At 47.5% G+C, this 16755-nt stretch overlaps 1 protein-coding gene across 1 annotated transcript in view; it reads left to right on the forward strand.

Moving 5' to 3' along the window:
- Window positions 1–1021: 1021 nt before the first annotated feature.
- The window catches only part of CIZ1 (CDKN1A interacting zinc finger protein 1), a 53741-nt gene continuing 38007 nt past the window's right edge, over window positions 1022–16755 (forward strand). The window contains exons 1-2 of the mRNA XM_060251250.1: window positions 1022–1352; window positions 14205–14320. Of these exons, the coding sequence (XP_060107233.1) occupies window positions 1252–1352; window positions 14205–14320 (217 nt within the window). The 5' untranslated portion in view covers window positions 1022–1251. The remainder of the gene's footprint in view (window positions 1353–14204; window positions 14321–16755) is intronic.

Below are 16755 nucleotides of genomic sequence, written 5' to 3' on the forward strand. Positions count from 1 at the left end.
TTGATCTGGGGATCTACGAAAGCAATAAAACAGTATGTCAAAATGTGAGAATGTCTGTCAGTCACTATTATATAAGCCTGGGTCAAAAAGGAATGGCACATACGTTTCTTTACAAAGGGAAAACCAATCTATCCAAGGCAGGTCTAGGAAAACTGAGATGTTAAATAATAAACCTCCTGAACAAAGCAGTAGACAAGTAACACCTTTAAGACCAACTAAGTTTTATTCAGAATGTATGCTCTAAGCAGATTTCTTCAGACAAAAATGGAATGGCAAGTAGTCCTTAATATAGAGAAAGTGGTTTGTAGCAGATTAAAAGAATCACAAATTGGGGTCTGTGTTTGTTAGCGTTGTTAACTTTGCTGAAACAACAATGGAGGGTGATAAAAAAACAGATTAATGCCGTGGGTATGAAGTGCCATAAATCTGGGTATATTTCCGGGTTTTAGTTCTGGGTTTAAATAGAGAGCATTATAGAATCATAGAGTTGGAACGGACCTCCAGGGTCATCAACCCCTGCACAATGCAGGAAACTCACAAATACCTCCCCCTAAATTCACAGGATCTTCATTGTTGTCAGATGGCCATCTAGCCTCTGTTTAATAACCTCCAAGGTGGTTTTTAGTTTCTCAAGAGGTTATAACATTCTCATCAGTTTCTCAAGAAGTTATAGTTTGCCATTAGAAAAATAAATAAAAATATAGTGGAAGATGGGTTAGTATATATATGTAATAAAACAAACCGTCAATATCCCTTATTTGACTATGTCACTACAATATTCTGATACATTCTGAGACCAGCACGGCTGCCCACTTGGGTGTAATAAACCTGAATCTGGCGAAAGGGGGAAAAAGACTGCCTTCCTTTTGCGATGACAAGAGGGCTTTTGAGAGAGGAGGGGGGACGTGTTTGCATGATTGAGTTTGTGTGCATTTGTGTGTGATTTGCGCGTGTCGCAGGCTTCAGGGGTGGAGGCACCACCGCTGTGCGCTCCAAGCAACGCCCCCGCCCCGGGCACCTCGTGACCGCCATGGCTGACCCCATCAGGAAGGCTGCAAGCCGACGGCTCGGGCAGGAATGAATGGAGCCCTGCAGCCGGAGCGGGGCAGCAGCAGCAGCAGCAAAGGGCAAGGCTGCTCGCGGGGCTGAGCTGCAGGCGCCCGGCCGGCCCTGCCTTTCTTCTTCCTCGATCTTCCTCTTGGTTCTCTTTTTGTCTCAGGATCGGCGCAGCTGCCCGGGGCTTCCTCAGCCATGTTCAGCCAGCAGCAGTTCCAGCAGCAATTGCTCCAGCTCCAGCATCTCCTCCAGCACCACCCGCAGCAGTCGCCGCCGCCGCAGCAGCAGGCCGGCCGGTAAGTCCCTCTAATCGAGGCCGGGGATTGCGGGCCTGCCCCTGGAGGGCTGCAGCATCTTTCCCGACTCCTTCGCCTTTGCAAACAATCCGCGACCCCCCTGTAGCGCTCTGGGCTGTACCGACTGCAGCGCTTTTGCAACTGAGTTGGATCTGGGTTGTTCTTTCTTTCCTTCCGTGTTTGAGCTTTGCGTGAATGATCCTCTTTTGCTTTGATACCTCGAACTTCCAGGATCGGCAAAATCATTACTATTTGTCGGGGTGCTATTCTTGTGAATCGGGGAAGGGTAATACAGTGCGTGGTATGGAAACGTAAAAAAAAGAAGTAAATGAGTATTTTATATGCGGCAGGAAAAGTTTTAACACGACGATTCTGATAGGTGAGTTTCAGGCATTGCCGTTCTCTTGGGGTTCTGCCAAACTGGATGTTACATTAATGTCTTTTAATCAATAATTTTAGAACGTCTTGTATGTGTGAGCGGCCCCGTGGTGCAGAGTGGTAAAGCAGCAGTACTGTGGTCTGAACTCTCTGCTCAGGATCTGAGTTCGATTCCGGCGGAAGCTGGTTCAGGTAGCCGGCCAAAGGTTGACTCAGCCTTCCATCCTTCTGAAGTTGGTAAAATGAGTACCCAGCTTGCTGGGGGGAAAGCGTAGATGACTGGGGAAGGCAATGGCAAACCACCCCGTAAAAAGTCTGCCATGAAAACATTGTGAAAGCAACATCACCCCGGAGTCGGAAACGACTGGTGCTTGCACAGGGGACCTTTCCTTTTCCTCCCTTGTCCAAATCTTTCACCTTATCGGCTGCACTGCGCTGGTTTGCATTCTCAGCCTCACATAATGCATATGAAGTGAATTAATTTCATCTGAGAAACATTGGCTAGCGTGCTGCAAAAGCTCTAAAATCCGTTCCACCAAGAATGTCTTCTGCAATGAGCCCTGTGAAAATTAATGCGCTGGCATACAGCTGTCTTTCATTTCAGCAGGCTCTGTGTGCAGAGACCGTTTCCTGTTGGATCGGGCACTGAGACAAGTGATTGAATTTCTTTTGCTGGCTCTTGAGATATTGAATGGCATCTTGGAAACAGCAAAGCTGTTTACAGCTGAAACTATAGAGCAAAAGGGTTAAGGAGGACTTGGGGCTACTGAGAGACTTCCTTGAAACTTGCTTGTAACTTGCTGGTATCCGCACAGGAGCGTATCTGAACCAATGAATGTTAAATCCCCTTTAAAATATGTAATATGAGCTGAAATCTAATACAGGTAGACTTTGGAGATTGCTTCTTGTATAGCACCCCTTTCCCTTAACAGCTGATGGCAGGTAAAGCTGGACACCAGCTGCAATTTGGTGTAAGGGCCCTCTTACACAAGTCGTAGTCATGGGGTAGGAAGAAGTAGCACCAGTAGCATGTATTGGCATCTGCAGAATCACCTTTTATTTTGGGTTACCCTAGAGCAGGGGTGGCCAAACTGTGGCTAGGGAGCCGGATGTGGCTCGTTCACACATATTTTGTGGCTCTTGAAGCCCCATGCCCTGTTGGCTGGCTTGGAGAAGGCATTTCTCTTTTTTAAATCACTTCTCCAATCCAAGATGGCTGCCAGCCATCTTCCTCTCCCACAGCAGACACCCTGTGAGGTGGATGGGGCTGAGAAAGCTCTCCCCAGAAGCTGCCCTTTCTAGGACCACTCTGCCAGAGCTATGGCTGACCCAAGGCCATTCCAGCAGCTGTGAGCGGAGGAGTGGGATATCAAACCCAGCTCTTCCAGATAAGAGTCTGCACACTTAACCACCATGCCAAACTAATAGAAATAATGCATTTAAAGTGCATTTAAAGTTGCTTTCTTCCACCTCTCTCTCTCTCTCTCTCCTTCCCGTCTATTTGCCTTCCTCCCTCCCTTGTGACTCTCAAACATGTGACGTTCATGTCTTGTGGCTCTCAGACATCTGACATTTATTCTATGTAGCTCTTATTCTAAGCAAGTTGCCTTCCTCCCTCCCTTGTGGCTCTCAAACATCTGACGTTCCTGTCTTGTGGCTCTCAGACATCTGACATTTATTCTATGTGGCTCTTATTCTAAGCAAGTTTGAACACCCCTGCCGTAGACACTTCTGAATTAAGATTTTCCTCGGCTGTCTTAGTTCCGTCACTGAAATGCCCTTAAAAAATGCTCAAGCCCATGCTTTAGCGAGCCCTCTTGTTACCAGACTAGAGGCAAGAGAGACAAGGTGTCTCAAACATCCTTTAGGCCCATGTGGGTAACCATGCTGGTGGTCTGAAGCAATAGAACAAAGTTCAGGGGCATCTTAAAGACCAACAGAGTGTAGTTCTGGGCACAAGCTTTTGTGTGCATGCTCACTTCATTAGATAACCTTGTATTTGGTATCTAGGGTAGGCTTGCTGCATTGGAATTGTTCTGCTTTTCAGTCCCATCCTGAAAGCAGCTGACTGCCATCACATGAATACTAAGAAGAGCCATCAAATAATCCGAAGCCAAGCAACGTTTTCAAGAGTTGATTGAAAATAGTAGTGGCACAAAACTTTATTAATTTAGGCAATTGTGTTAAATTGTATTAGGCAGAGTGTTAAAGCTGCAGTACTGCAATCCTAATCTCTGTGCACGACCTGAGTTCGATCCCTGGCGGAAGCTGGGTTTTCAGGTAGCTGGCTTGAGGTTGACATAGCCTTCCATCCTTCCGAGGTCGGTCAAATGAGTACCCAGCTTGCTGGGGGGGAAGCGTAGATGACTGGGGAAGGCAATGGCAAACCACCCTGTAAAAAGTCTGCCGTGAAAATGTTGCGATGCAACGTCACCCCAGAGTCGGAAATGACTGGTGCTTGCACAGGGGACTACCTTTACCTGTATTGCTAGTATTAGTAGAGCCCTGTGGTGCAGAGTTGTAAAGCTGCAGTACTGCAGTCCGAGCTCTCTCCTCACGACCTGAGTTCGATCCCGGCAGAAGCTAGGTTCAGGTAGCTGGCTCAAGCTTGACTCAGCCTTCCATCCTTCCGAGGTTGTAAAATGAGTCCCCAGCTTGCTGGGGGTAAAGTGTAGATGACTGGGGAAGGCAGTGGCAAATCACCCCGTAAAAAGTCTGCCGTGAAAACATTGTGAAAGCAACGTCACCCCAGTCGGAAATGACTGGTGCTTGCCCAGGGAACCTTTCCTTTGCTTTCTCCGCAGCAGGGGCCCAGAGTGACTTACAGTGTCATTTCCCTCTCTCCTACTTTATTGTCTCAGCAGCACTGTGAGACAGGGTTCGGCTGAGAGACAACAACTGGTGCAAGGGTAGCCTGCGAGTTTCCATGACAGAGGAGAGATTCAAACCTGGATCTGCCACGGGGTGGCCAAACTTGCTTAATAGAAGAGCCACATAGAATAAATGTCAGATGTTTGAGAGCTGCGAGACAGGGAGGGAGGGAAGGAAGGAAGGAAGGCAAATAGATGGGTGGGAGGTGTGGGGGAGAGGCGGAAAGAAAACAACTTTAACTTTAAATGCATTCTCCAAGCTGCTGGAGAAGTGATTTAAAGCAGGGGTCCCCAACCTCCAGTCTGTGGAACGGTACCTGTCAATGGCCTGTTAGCAACCAGGCTGTGAGTTGTATAATTATTTCATTATATATTACAATGTAGAAATAATAAGAAGAAGACATTGGATTTATATCCTGCACTTCACTCCAAATTTCAGAGTCTCAGAGCAGCTCACAATCTCCTCTACCTTCCTTTCTCACAACAGACACCCTGTGAGGTGGATGGGGCTGAGAGAGCTCTCCCCAGAAGCTGCCCTTTCAAGGACAACTCTGCCAGAGCTATGGCTGACCCAAGGCCATTCCAGCAGCTGTGGGCAGAGGAGTGGGATACCAAACCCAGCTCTTCCAGATAAGAGTCTGCACACTTAACCACCATGCCAAACTAATCGAAATAAAGTATAATTCCCAAACCATCAATTGTATCATCCCAAAACCATCCCCCCTGCCCCGGAAAAATTGTCTTCCACAAAACCAGTCCCTGGTGCCACAAAGGTTGGAGACCGCTTTTTTGGAGCACTGGAAGTACTTCTTGTACATCCTCTTGTTTGTAACCCTTCCAAACGCACTGGAAGAGAGGTCGGTATTCTTTCATCCAGGTCTTTCTGCGACAGGGCTGGGGGACAGTGACTTGCCAAAGACCACCTAGCGAGCTCTAGACGAAGGAGAGATTCAAACCCTGCTTCACAGGAGAGTCGCCTAGCAACTTTGTTACACCATGTGCCAAAACATTGCTTAGCCAGGCATCTGTGGTTGAAGTTGCTTTGTCCCGTCCCCCCCACACCCTTGCCTTTTCTAGAGAGCACAATATCCAGCTGCTGTTACTGTATTTCCTCGCGCTTGTGTGGGAGCATGCAATTTATACATAACAAGAACATCAAAAGCATCACTGGGGGAATAGCTGGGAACTGATGATCAAATCCTTTTTTAAAAAATCACATTTATGTACGTATTATGTGTGTTCTTATCCTGCTTTCCAGCCCAAAACTGACTCCTGTTGGGGCTTAAAGAGCATCCTCTGGACAAACGATATTGAAATTCCACGCAAGCAGTCCTCGGGGAAGGGAAGCGATTCTCAGCGAGAGCTAGACCTGGGCGTGATGGATGGAGAGAGGCCTGCCTGTGGCCGTTTCTCCTTCTAGTCTAGCTGACAGGAGGATTAGGGCTGCCAACCTCTAGGTGGTAAACCAAAGAAGCAACAGCTTCCGGGTACAAAAAGTCTCAACAACAGTATGTTTTTTAAAAAAACACAAACCCAAAATACTGTAATAAAGTCTCAAAAATACAATGTATGCAACAAATTCAATACCAAATGTCAGCCGGTTTGGTGTAGTGATTAAGTGCGCGAACTCTTATCTGGGAGAACTGGGTTTGATTCCCCACCCCTCTGCTTGCATCTGCTGGAATGGCCTTGGGTCAGCCATAGTTCTCACAGAGGTTGTCCTTGAAAGGGCAGCTGCTGTAAGAGCCCCACCCCTCAGCCCCACGTACCTCACAGGTTGTTGGTTATAGGGGAAGAAGATAAAGGAGATTGTAAGCCGCTCTGAGACTGATTCGGAGAGAAAGGCAGGGTATAAATCTACGGTCTTCTTCTCCTCCTCCTCCTCTTCTTCCTCTTCCTCCTCCTGAAATACATGGAACATGCCCAGCCTGGAACAGACAGTCCAAATGTGCAGACTCCAGCAGAAGGCCTTCTGGAATCAAGAAGTGGTGTCAGTTCCTCAGCACTGGAACAGAAGACAGCCTCCTTGTATGAGTATAAAAGTGATTGAATTCACGTTTTGAAAGACTTACCTGTTGGACTGTGCACTTTTGGACTGTCTGTTCAGGGTTGGACTTGCTCTGTGTATTTCAGAAAGGCATTGGGTATTGAATTTATTGCCTGTCTTGTAATTTTGAGACTTTATTCGAGTATTTTGGTTTAAAAACCAGATTGTTGTTGAAGCTTTTTGTGCACGGAAGCTGTTGGTTATTTGGTTGTCTACTGTTCTGTGTGTCTCACTTTTTGTTTGACCTCCGGATGGCGTCTGGAGATGTCCCGCTATTACAGCCAATCGCTAGCTGACTGAGATCAGTTCATTGGCTGCTGTAGATTTTCCGAGTTGTGGGGCCATGGTCTTGGCATTGTGAGATCTGACGTTTCGCCAGCAACTGTGACTCCCATCCTCAGAGGTGTAACCCAGAAAACTGGAGTTCTCTCTGGGTCAAATTGAGAAGACCCATGCCTATCAACTTCTTCTCAGTTTGACCCAGAGAGAACTCCAGTTTCTTGGGTTACACCTCTGAGGATGCCAGTCACAGTTGCTGGCGAAACGTCAGGTCTCACAATGCCAAGACTACAGCCACACAGCCCGGAAAATCTACAACAGCCAATGGACTCTGGCTGTGAAAACCTTCGACGGCATAGAGATTAGTTCTCCTGTAGAAAACAGCCACTTTGGAAGGTGGACTCTGTGGCATTCCACCCCATTGAAGGCTCTGCTCTCCCCAAATTCTACCCTTTTCAAGGCTCCGCCCTCAAAATCTCCAGGTATTTCCCCACCAGGAGCTGGCCACTGGAGAAGAGAAGCTATGAGCTGGAGCCAGGGACAGGAGAAGAGAGCCTTACTGCTTCTCCACCGTAAAGCATGTGATTGTCTAACATTCTCACTGAGGCAATAAACCCGTGTCTGGGCTGTTCTGCTGTGGAGGACAAGAGGGAGCTCCTTGAACAGGAACATGCAAACAAAAGGTGTGTGTGGGGGGGGGGAAATCCCTGCAAGTGGAAAAGTTGCCTTTCTGGAAGAAGGGTTCTGGCTTCACCTTGTCATAGAATCATAGAGTTGGAAGGGACCTCCAGGGTCATCCAGTCCAACCCCCTGCACAATGCAGGAAGCTCACAAACACCTCCCCCTAAATTCACAGGATCTTCATTGCTGTCAGCTGGCCATCTAGCCTCTGTTTAAAAACCTCCAAGGAAGGAGAGTCCACCACCTCCCAGGAAGTCTGTTCCACTCAGGAATCACTCTAACGGTCAGGAAGTTCTATCTGATGTGGAGCCGGAAACTCTTTTGATTTAATTTCAACCCACTGGTTCTGGTCCGACCTTCTGGGACCACAGAAAACAATTCCGCACCATCCTCTATATGACAGCCCTTCAAGTACTTGAAGATGGTGATCATATCACCTCTCAGCCACCTCCTCTCCAGGCTAAACATCCCCAGCTCCTTCAGCCTTTCCTCATAGGACATGGTCTCCAGACCCCTGACCATCTTCGTCACCCTCCTTGTCCCTGATATGCTTGTTTTCTGATCGCCTGGAGTGGGCGGGAGGCAGGGCTTTTTTTTTAAAAGCAGGAATGCAGTCCCAGCTGGCTTGACATCAGGGGGTGTAGCCTAATAAGCTGATATGCAAATGAGTTCCTGCTGGACCTTTTCTACAAAAACTCAGGGTGAAACAGCGGTGATGTCAGAGGGTGTGGCCTAATGTGCAAATGAGTTCTTGCTGGGCCTTTTCTACCCAAATACCCCTGTGCGAAACAATGGAGATGTCAGGGGGTGTGGCCTAATTTGCAAATGAGCTGCTGGGCCTTTCCTAGTTTAAAAAGCTCTGGCGGGAGGGGTTGTATTAAGGTGCCTTTCCATCCTGTGAGCCTCCTGCACTGGGCCAAAGCGAGGCACAGCAAATGACAACCCGGCCTTTAAAAGAATTAATTGATTGCTCAGTTAACAAACAAATGTACAAACATACCTTTCAAGCATATGCACATGGTTAACATACTATTCAGTCTATTCATTATGATCTGGATACCATTAATGATCCTTGACTGCTTTTGACCTCAGTACTTCAGGAGTTTCATTCCTTTGAAAAGATCCGAGTTTAGCCATCAGACAGACTTCCTTTACCTTTTCTGGCCACTCATCCATAAAAGGACTACTGTTTGATTTCTGGGACTGCGTAAGTACCAAGTGCGTAGCTGTTACTAAATTCAAAGTTACCGTATTTGCCGGCGTATAAGACGACTGGGCGTATAAGACGACCCCCCAACATTTCCACTCAAAATATAGAGTTTGTTATATACTCGCCGTTTAAGACTACCCCCTCTTCCGCACACCTTCCACACACTTTCTCCTCTTTGTTCCTGCCTCATCTAGCGCTGGGTGGCAGAGCTTGCAGAGTAGTCTATCTCTAGACCAAATAAGCGTGGCCCTTTTAAGAGGGATGATTTCTCGCCCCCTGAGCTCCCACCCTTAGCCTTCACTGGAGAGGAAGAGTGGCAGAATATGGCAGCTGAGTAGGGAGAAAGTGTTTTGGGAGTTGTACTAGTGCATAATATAAACACAGAAAGCAAGTCCCCACCTGAAGCAATCTTATAGTTAGAACTTCAATAGTACAGAAACAACAGAAGAAGAGGAGGGAGAGTTTAACAAGGAGGAAAGGAAGTTCAAACACAGGCATATTCAGGTAAAATAAACTAAAGTCTCCTGGCCAGTGTGGTATAGTGGTTGCTGGACTAGAATCTGGAAGACTTGAGTTCAAATCCCCAATCTTTCAGGAATTTAATTTGGTGGTGTTGGGCCACTTTTTCTGTCTCTCCCTCTCTCATTGTTACCCGGCCGGGTCAGAGAAGGATGCCTGCACACGCACGCAAGAGCACCCACAGGCTCGCACGCTTCAAAGACAGCCCCCCCCCCCCGCCCCCAACCCCGGAAAGCAGCATGTGCGGAGAGGAGCCACTGGTTTTCGTGAGGCTTTTTTCCCTTTTTAAAAATGCCAGCTGGGAGGCCGCTCATCGCTTTAGATGCGTCAGCTTCTCTCCCCACCAGCCAGCAGGCCAAAGGATGCAGGGAGTCAAGGTGCAAATAAAAAGGGGGGGGGGGGGAGGAGCCATCTTTGCAATATTTTTTTTAAAGTAGAAATCCTCCCTGCCCTGGATAATATCTTTTTACTGCGTTTTCCCATCCTCCGTCTCTGGGGCAAAATTGGAAGCTGGAGAAATGGGAGACCATCTGCAATAAGGGCATTTACAGCCCAGCTGAAGCGATACAGGGGAGGGAAGGGGGGAATGATCGTTGGTGGAAACTGGGGGTGGGGGGAGCACATCTCTGCCTGCGTGCAGCTACAGTCACAGACAAACACACTCGGCCAGCAGATCTCTTGCCTCTCCCCCTCCCCGTACAAACAGAGAACGACAGACGGAGCCTGTAAGCAAATGCAAGTCTGGTTTGCCCACCAGCAAGAAAAGGGAGAAAGGCTCGAAGAGCATCCACGGCCCCTTTCTCCTGCTGAATGAAAACTGCCCCCTTATTCTCCCCCGAAGCGAGAGCTGCAAGGCAGCGAATCCCTAGGAACAGGAGACAGAAGGTCGCTAAATACCGTAATGTATAGGTGGTTGCTTTGGGTTTTCATTTCAAGGCTGCAAAGACAGCAGCCAGAGAGCGAGCAACCACAGAACTCAGAAAGGGCTTACTTCCAAGTAAGCATGCAAAGGATCGGGCTTGCACAGCACCTTTTCCCTCCACAGCAAAAGACAGCCTCTCGCCCCGTGACCCGTCCCTTGTGCTTTGGATCTACCGTATTTCCCCGAAAATAAGACCTACCCAAAAAATAAGCCCATCACAAATGCATAGAAATCCTGCTAGGGCTTATTTTTTGGGAAGGTCTTATTTTCGGGGAAATACGGTATCCCAACTGAAGTGCACCCGGCGTACAAGACGACCCCCCCACTTGGAGGCATGTTTTTTTGGGCAAAAAAGTCGTCTTATACGCCAGCAAATACGGTATGTTTTGCAATTTCTTGGGGATTGTCAAAGCATAGTTTAGTAGCATAACTTCCTGCTCGATTGCTACCTCTCTACCCAGGCCCAAACTCAATAGAACAGGAACTTTTCTTCACTGCACAACCGGTCTCTCTCAGAGCCACCACACATGAATGAAATCCGCCAACTCAGCATGGCAATACCAACACCCGTCTGCACAAGAATTGTAGATCTTAGCAAAGAGCTTTGTGGTCAGATATAACTGATGAATCATTTTGTATAAATTCTCTCTGAGAATTTGACCTCGAAACCAGGGCTTCTTTAGTGGGAAAAGCCCAGCAGGGAGTCATTTTGCATATTAGGCCACACTCTCTGACATCACTATTGTTTCACACAGGGCCTTGTTTTGTAGGAAAAGCCCAGCAGGAACTCATTTGCGTATTAGGCCAAGCCAGACGGAACTGCGTTCCTGTGTTTCCCTGCTTAATAAACCCTGCTCGAAACCATACAAATCCCCAGACTTCTCTTGCAACCTCATATCCCTAAATTTTGGCTCGTTTATAAACCAGTGTTGATATCCTTGTTGAGATAATGGCTCCATAAAGCTTAGAAATCAAACGTTTTGAGTGCGGACTCATCTTTTTTTTTTTCATTTGCTTGTTTTGCCTAACAAAAAATAAATTGCGGATTAAATTTGTAAGAAAACTCTTCATTTGAAGATATGTAAACCAGTTCTGCCTTTTGCATGCGTGCCTGCTACTCAGCGAGCATCTGGGGAAGGGGACAAAAGGAGGACATGAGTGTTGAGGGTGAAAGAGCAAGGCAGGGCCTGACATTAGCCAAGGGAGCATCAGCGAGAGCAGAAGGGGCCAGCTGAGGATTCCAGTTGGCTGGAGCAGAACCTGAAAGGTGAATATAGAGGACGGGCCAAAAATTAAAAGCAGGATCTAAAGTAAAATCGCACCCAAAAATACATGTGTTTATTACAGAAAGTTAAAAGGGCCCATCATTAGAAGATGATGACGATATTGGATTTATATCCCGCCCTCCACTCTGAATCTCAGAGTCTCAGAGCAGCTCACAATCTCCTTTACCTTCCTTCCCCACAACAAACACCCTGTGAGGACTCTCACAGCAGCTGCCCTTTCAAGGACAACCTCTGCCAGAGCTATGGCCATTCCAGCAGCTGCAAGTGGAGGAATGGGGAATCAAACTCAGTTCTCCCAGATAAGAGTCCGCACACTTAACCACTACACCAAACTGGTTCTCCTTAGCCTTTGTCATTTAGGGGCCCATCATTAGCCTCCTTACTTAAGTAAAATCATACAACCACAATGGGAAACCACTTGACCTGATGCGTTTTGACCTGAAATGGTCTTCTTCTGAGGTCAAACAAATATACACACATACAGGCTCATATTTTTACCTCTGCCAAAATGGTCCAGAATTGATCAGAGTCAGTGCCAGATCAGATCCAGCGTGGCACTGACTTTGATCCTGGACCATTTTGGCATATAATTAAGACAAATGATGCCACACGAATGCCCTTGACCAGGACATAAGGCTGTATTATAAGAGGCCTCAAGTCCATCTCTTCGCCTTTGTCACTGTATTAAACTACTTTCTTTTTGGTGCAGGATTGGTTTATGGATTTGTTGCATTTTGTAATATGAGCCTGAATGTGTGTATATTTGTTTGACCTCTGAAGAAGACCACTTCGGGTCGAAACGCATCAGGTCTAGTGGTTCCCCGTTGTGGTTGTACGATTTTACTAAGTAAGGAGGCTAACGATGGGCTCCTAAATGCTTTTAACTTTCTGTGACAATACATGTATATTTGGTTATATTTTTGCTTTATTTATTTATTACATTTATATCCCGCCCTCCCCTGTTGGGTTCAGGGTGGCTAACCACAGTTAAAATGCATAATGTTGGAACAGAATACAATAAAATCATTAAAAATCATTTCATACACATGCAATACATTTACAGTTACAATCCTGAAATCCAGGATGGCGTCCGTATTATTAATTCATATTTAACGCTGCATACAATAATGTTGTTAAATATTGTTAGGTGCTCTATGCTTATATTGGAGTGGGTTTAGATATCCATGCTGTAGTGTAGCTGTCGCTTCCCTGTTAGTTATTAAAGGCCAGTTTAAACAATTCTGTTTCACAGGCCCTGCGGCAACAGTGATTCATGCAACCGTCACCTCGAGACTGGATCACTGTAATGCCCTCTACATGGGGCTGCCTCTGTGCCGAACCCGGAAGCTGCAGCTGGTGCAGAACGCGGCTGCTAGACTGTTGTTGGGGCTCCCAAAGTGGGAGCACATACAGCCGGGGCTGCGTGAACTGCACTGGCTGCCAGTTATATACCGGATTCGTTACAAAGTGCTGGTTATCACCTTTAAAGTCCTATGTGGCCGAGGACCTGCCTACCTCAGGGACCGTCTCTCCCCATACGAACCCCAGAGAGCACTGAGGTCAGCAGGGAAGAACCTGCTGACTATTCCCGGGCCGAAAGAGGTAAAGCTACAGAGTACCCGCGCCCGGGCCTTCTCTGCTGTGGCTCCACTCCTATGGAACCAGCTTCCGGAAGAAATGTGGGCCCTGCAGGACTTTGAACAGTTCCGCAGGGCCTGCAAGACCATCCTTTTTCGAATGGCTTTCACTGACTAAAGAGGGAGACTGCTAAGTAAACTCACCACCTGTATAATAGCACCAGCATATTAATATTAATTCTATTGTTTTAGGATTTTAATAGAATTTTAATTAACTGTTAAATTAGTTTTGTTTAAATATACTGTACAATGTATGTATTGATTTGTGCTGTTAGCCGCCCTGAGCCTGCTTCAGCGGGGAGGGCGGGATATAAATAAAATGATGATGATGATGAGGGCCCTGATATTTTCGGGAGAGCGTTCCACAGGGCAGGGGCCACTACCGAAAAGGCTCTAACTCTGGTGGTAGCCAGCCGAGCATCTTTTGGCCCGGGGATCACGAGTTTTTTGGGAACTTTATCTTAATGCTCTCTGGGGCTCATATGGGGAAAGGCGGTCCCAGAAGTAAGCAGGTCGCTGGCCATATAGGGCTTTAAAGGTCATAACCAGCACCTTTAAGATCTTGCTTTTAATTTTTGGCCCTTACTGTATATTAATCTTTCAGGTTCTTCATTCCAGTTTTTGGGCTAAGCTGTTGCCCCCCTCTTTGTTCTTCTTTTGGAGCAGAATTCATGCCAGTAAAATAAAATGAAAGGACCGGGAGGGGGCGGGGAGGCCGTTGTGATGATCAGTCGGTGCAGGCGACGGGCCTTCGAGGGCATCTGAGCGTTTCCACTTACTGTCGTTCCTTGTTGCAGTCTCAGGCCGGTTTCCCGTTAGTGAGGCAGCACAGGAAGGAAACCTGTTCAAAAGAAGCGTTCACTATTGTCACAATGCCCGAGGGCAGCCCTGATTTTGCTCTGCACTTGAAAGGGAAGCGCAAGCGAGCCGGTTGGCTCCATCCCCGAGGAGGAGATTTTCTTGTTGCCCGGTCCTTGATGCAGAAATATGTTTTCTTCTCCCCCTTTCCCCCTCCCCCCCCAGGGGCGTGGCACCACCCCAGCAGCAGCCGATGCTGAACTTGCGGGCAGCCAATCAAGCGTCGCTTCTCAACGCCAACCCCATGCTTCAGCGAGCCCTGCTGGTGCAGCAGATGCAAGGTACAGATTTGCCGGCCACCTGTGCTCTTCTTTCCTCTCTTCCTTTGACTGGAGACCAAAGCTGCTGCTGTCTGGATGCGAAAGAGGCAGGGTGTGGCACGCTGAGATGCTTGGGAATTCCGTCCCTGCCGAAGCCTTCCTTGCTTTACTGACAGTCTTTACATAACCGCTGTTCTGTTAAATTTATCCCTCTAGGTCAGCGGTGGCCAGACTTGCTTAACATAAGAGCCACATAGAATAAATGTCAGATGCTTGAGAGCTTCAAGACATGAACATCAGATGTTTGATAGCCGCAAGACAGGGAAGGAAGGAAGGCAGGCAGGCAAATGGGAGGGAGAGGTGGAAAGACAGCAATTTTAATTTTAAATGCATTCTCCAATCTTTTGGCTGGCTTGGAGAAGTGATTTAAAGAGAAAAATGTCTTCCCCAAGCCAGCTGACAAGGCAGTGGGGTCTTCAAGAGCCACACAATATGTGTGAAAGAGCCACAGTTTTGCCACCCCTGCTCTAGGTGCATAAAAAAGACAGCTTAATATTTACACAGTGAAAAATTCAAAGTCTCCTAAGTCAAACAAATGAAATCTTGTAAGTCGTAGCTGCAACATTCTATCCAACTTGGATCCACTGAGGCAGGGGTGTCAAACTCAGTTTGGTAGGGGAGCCAGTTTGGTGGGGAGCCAGTTTGGTGTAGTGGTTAAGTGTGCGGACTCTTATCTGGGAGAACCGGGTTTGATTCCCCACTCCTCCACTTGCACCTGCTGGAATGGCCTTGGGTCAGCCATAGCTCTGGCAGAGGTTCTCCTTGAAAGGGCAGCTGCTGTGAGAGCCCTCTCCAGCCCCACCCACCTCACAGGGTGTCTGTTGTGGGGGAAGAAAGTAAAGGAGATTGTGAGCCACTCTGAGACTCTTCGAAGTGGAGGGCGGGATATAAATCCAATATCATCATCATCATCATCATCATCATCATCATCATCATCATCATCATCATTTGTTATGAGGGCCTGATCTGACAGAAATGAGACCTTGTTGGGCTGGGCCATGTATGTGTCTATTTAAGATTAGGTAGCAGAGATGTAAACTTTATACAGACAAACACAAAGATTAAAAAAAAAAACCTTAAAATAAAATATGCTTAAAACATTAGCACTCGTTGGACTTAAAGGTGCTTTCTTTGTATTTCTCCCATAGGATCCAGGGAACTGGGCAAAGGAAGCTCCCGCTCCTTCCTCCCCCCCCCCCCGGAAACCAGGAGGGAAATGAGCCTAAGCCAACAGAAGGGTCTTGGCTCAGTAGCTCTGCTGTGTGATTGAGAGAGCCTGGCAAAGCAAGCTCTCCCTCCCCAAGAGAGGAGCCTCACCCATGGGAGAAAATAGAGATTTTGCTCTGTAGCTCCTGTGTGATTGAGCAAGCCTGGCAAAGCAAGCTGTGATGCCGAAGGACGCAAGAGAGAGGGAGAGGGAAGCAAATGACAGCCAGTGGCTTGAGGGCCTGATAGGAGCCCTCCGGGGGCCTGATTTGGCCCCCCGGTCGCACGTTTGACACCCTTGCACTGAGGCCTCAGAAGTCCACCTTTTCTTTGCATTGAATGGGGGACAAAGTGTGATTCTTGAGGCCAGGAATTCTCTTGAAAGCTGCTGCTGCAAAAACGATCCTCCGTTTTGCAGAGGGCGTTCTGATCTGCGTGATTGAAAGTTATCCCGTTGGGTTGTGGGGACTTTGGAAGAGAGAGAGAGAAGCTTTTCCAGCTTGCTGCACTAAGTCACACAACTAGTAGATGACTCTGTGGAGAGCAGTGGGGGAGCCACGTACTTAGCGACTGTCTGTGGATGGGATTATCAGGCAATCTGTGCTGCGCCGGGGCTTGAAATGAATGGAAATTTGGCAGGGTCTGCTCAGGGCAGTTTCTCAGAGGAGACTTTTCATGTAGGAGCTGCTTTGTGTGTTTTTTTCATGTGCAGTCTGCACATCGAGTAAACCCAACATGCTTCATCGTTGGGGTTAGCCACAAACTTAAGATATGAACTAAGACGTATAATATAAAGTAAGATATATAATATGAATAGATCCAGGTGGATAGCCGTGTTGGTCTGAAGCAACAGAACAAAGTCTGAGTCCAGTGGCACCTTTAAGACCAATAAAGTTTAATTCTGGGTATAAGCTTTCGTGTGCATGCGTGTACCTGAAGAAGTGTGCGTGCGTGCACGTGAAAGCTTATGCCCAGAATTGAACTTCGTTGGCCCTAAAAGGTGCAACTGGGCTCCCAGTTTTGTATATAAAGAAACAATAGTGAACAATTAGGGGAGGAACGGTGGCTGAGTGGTAGAGCATCTGCTTGGGAAGCAGAAGGTCCCAGGTTCAATCCCTGGCATCTCCAAAAAAGGGTCCAGGCAAATAGGTGTGAAAAACCTCAGCTTGAGACCCTGGAGAGCCGCTGCC

This window comes from Heteronotia binoei, chromosome 12 (assembly GCF_032191835.1).
Source record: "Heteronotia binoei isolate CCM8104 ecotype False Entrance Well chromosome 12, APGP_CSIRO_Hbin_v1, whole genome shotgun sequence".
In the NCBI taxonomy this organism is placed as follows: domain Eukaryota; kingdom Metazoa; phylum Chordata; class Lepidosauria; order Squamata; family Gekkonidae; genus Heteronotia; species Heteronotia binoei.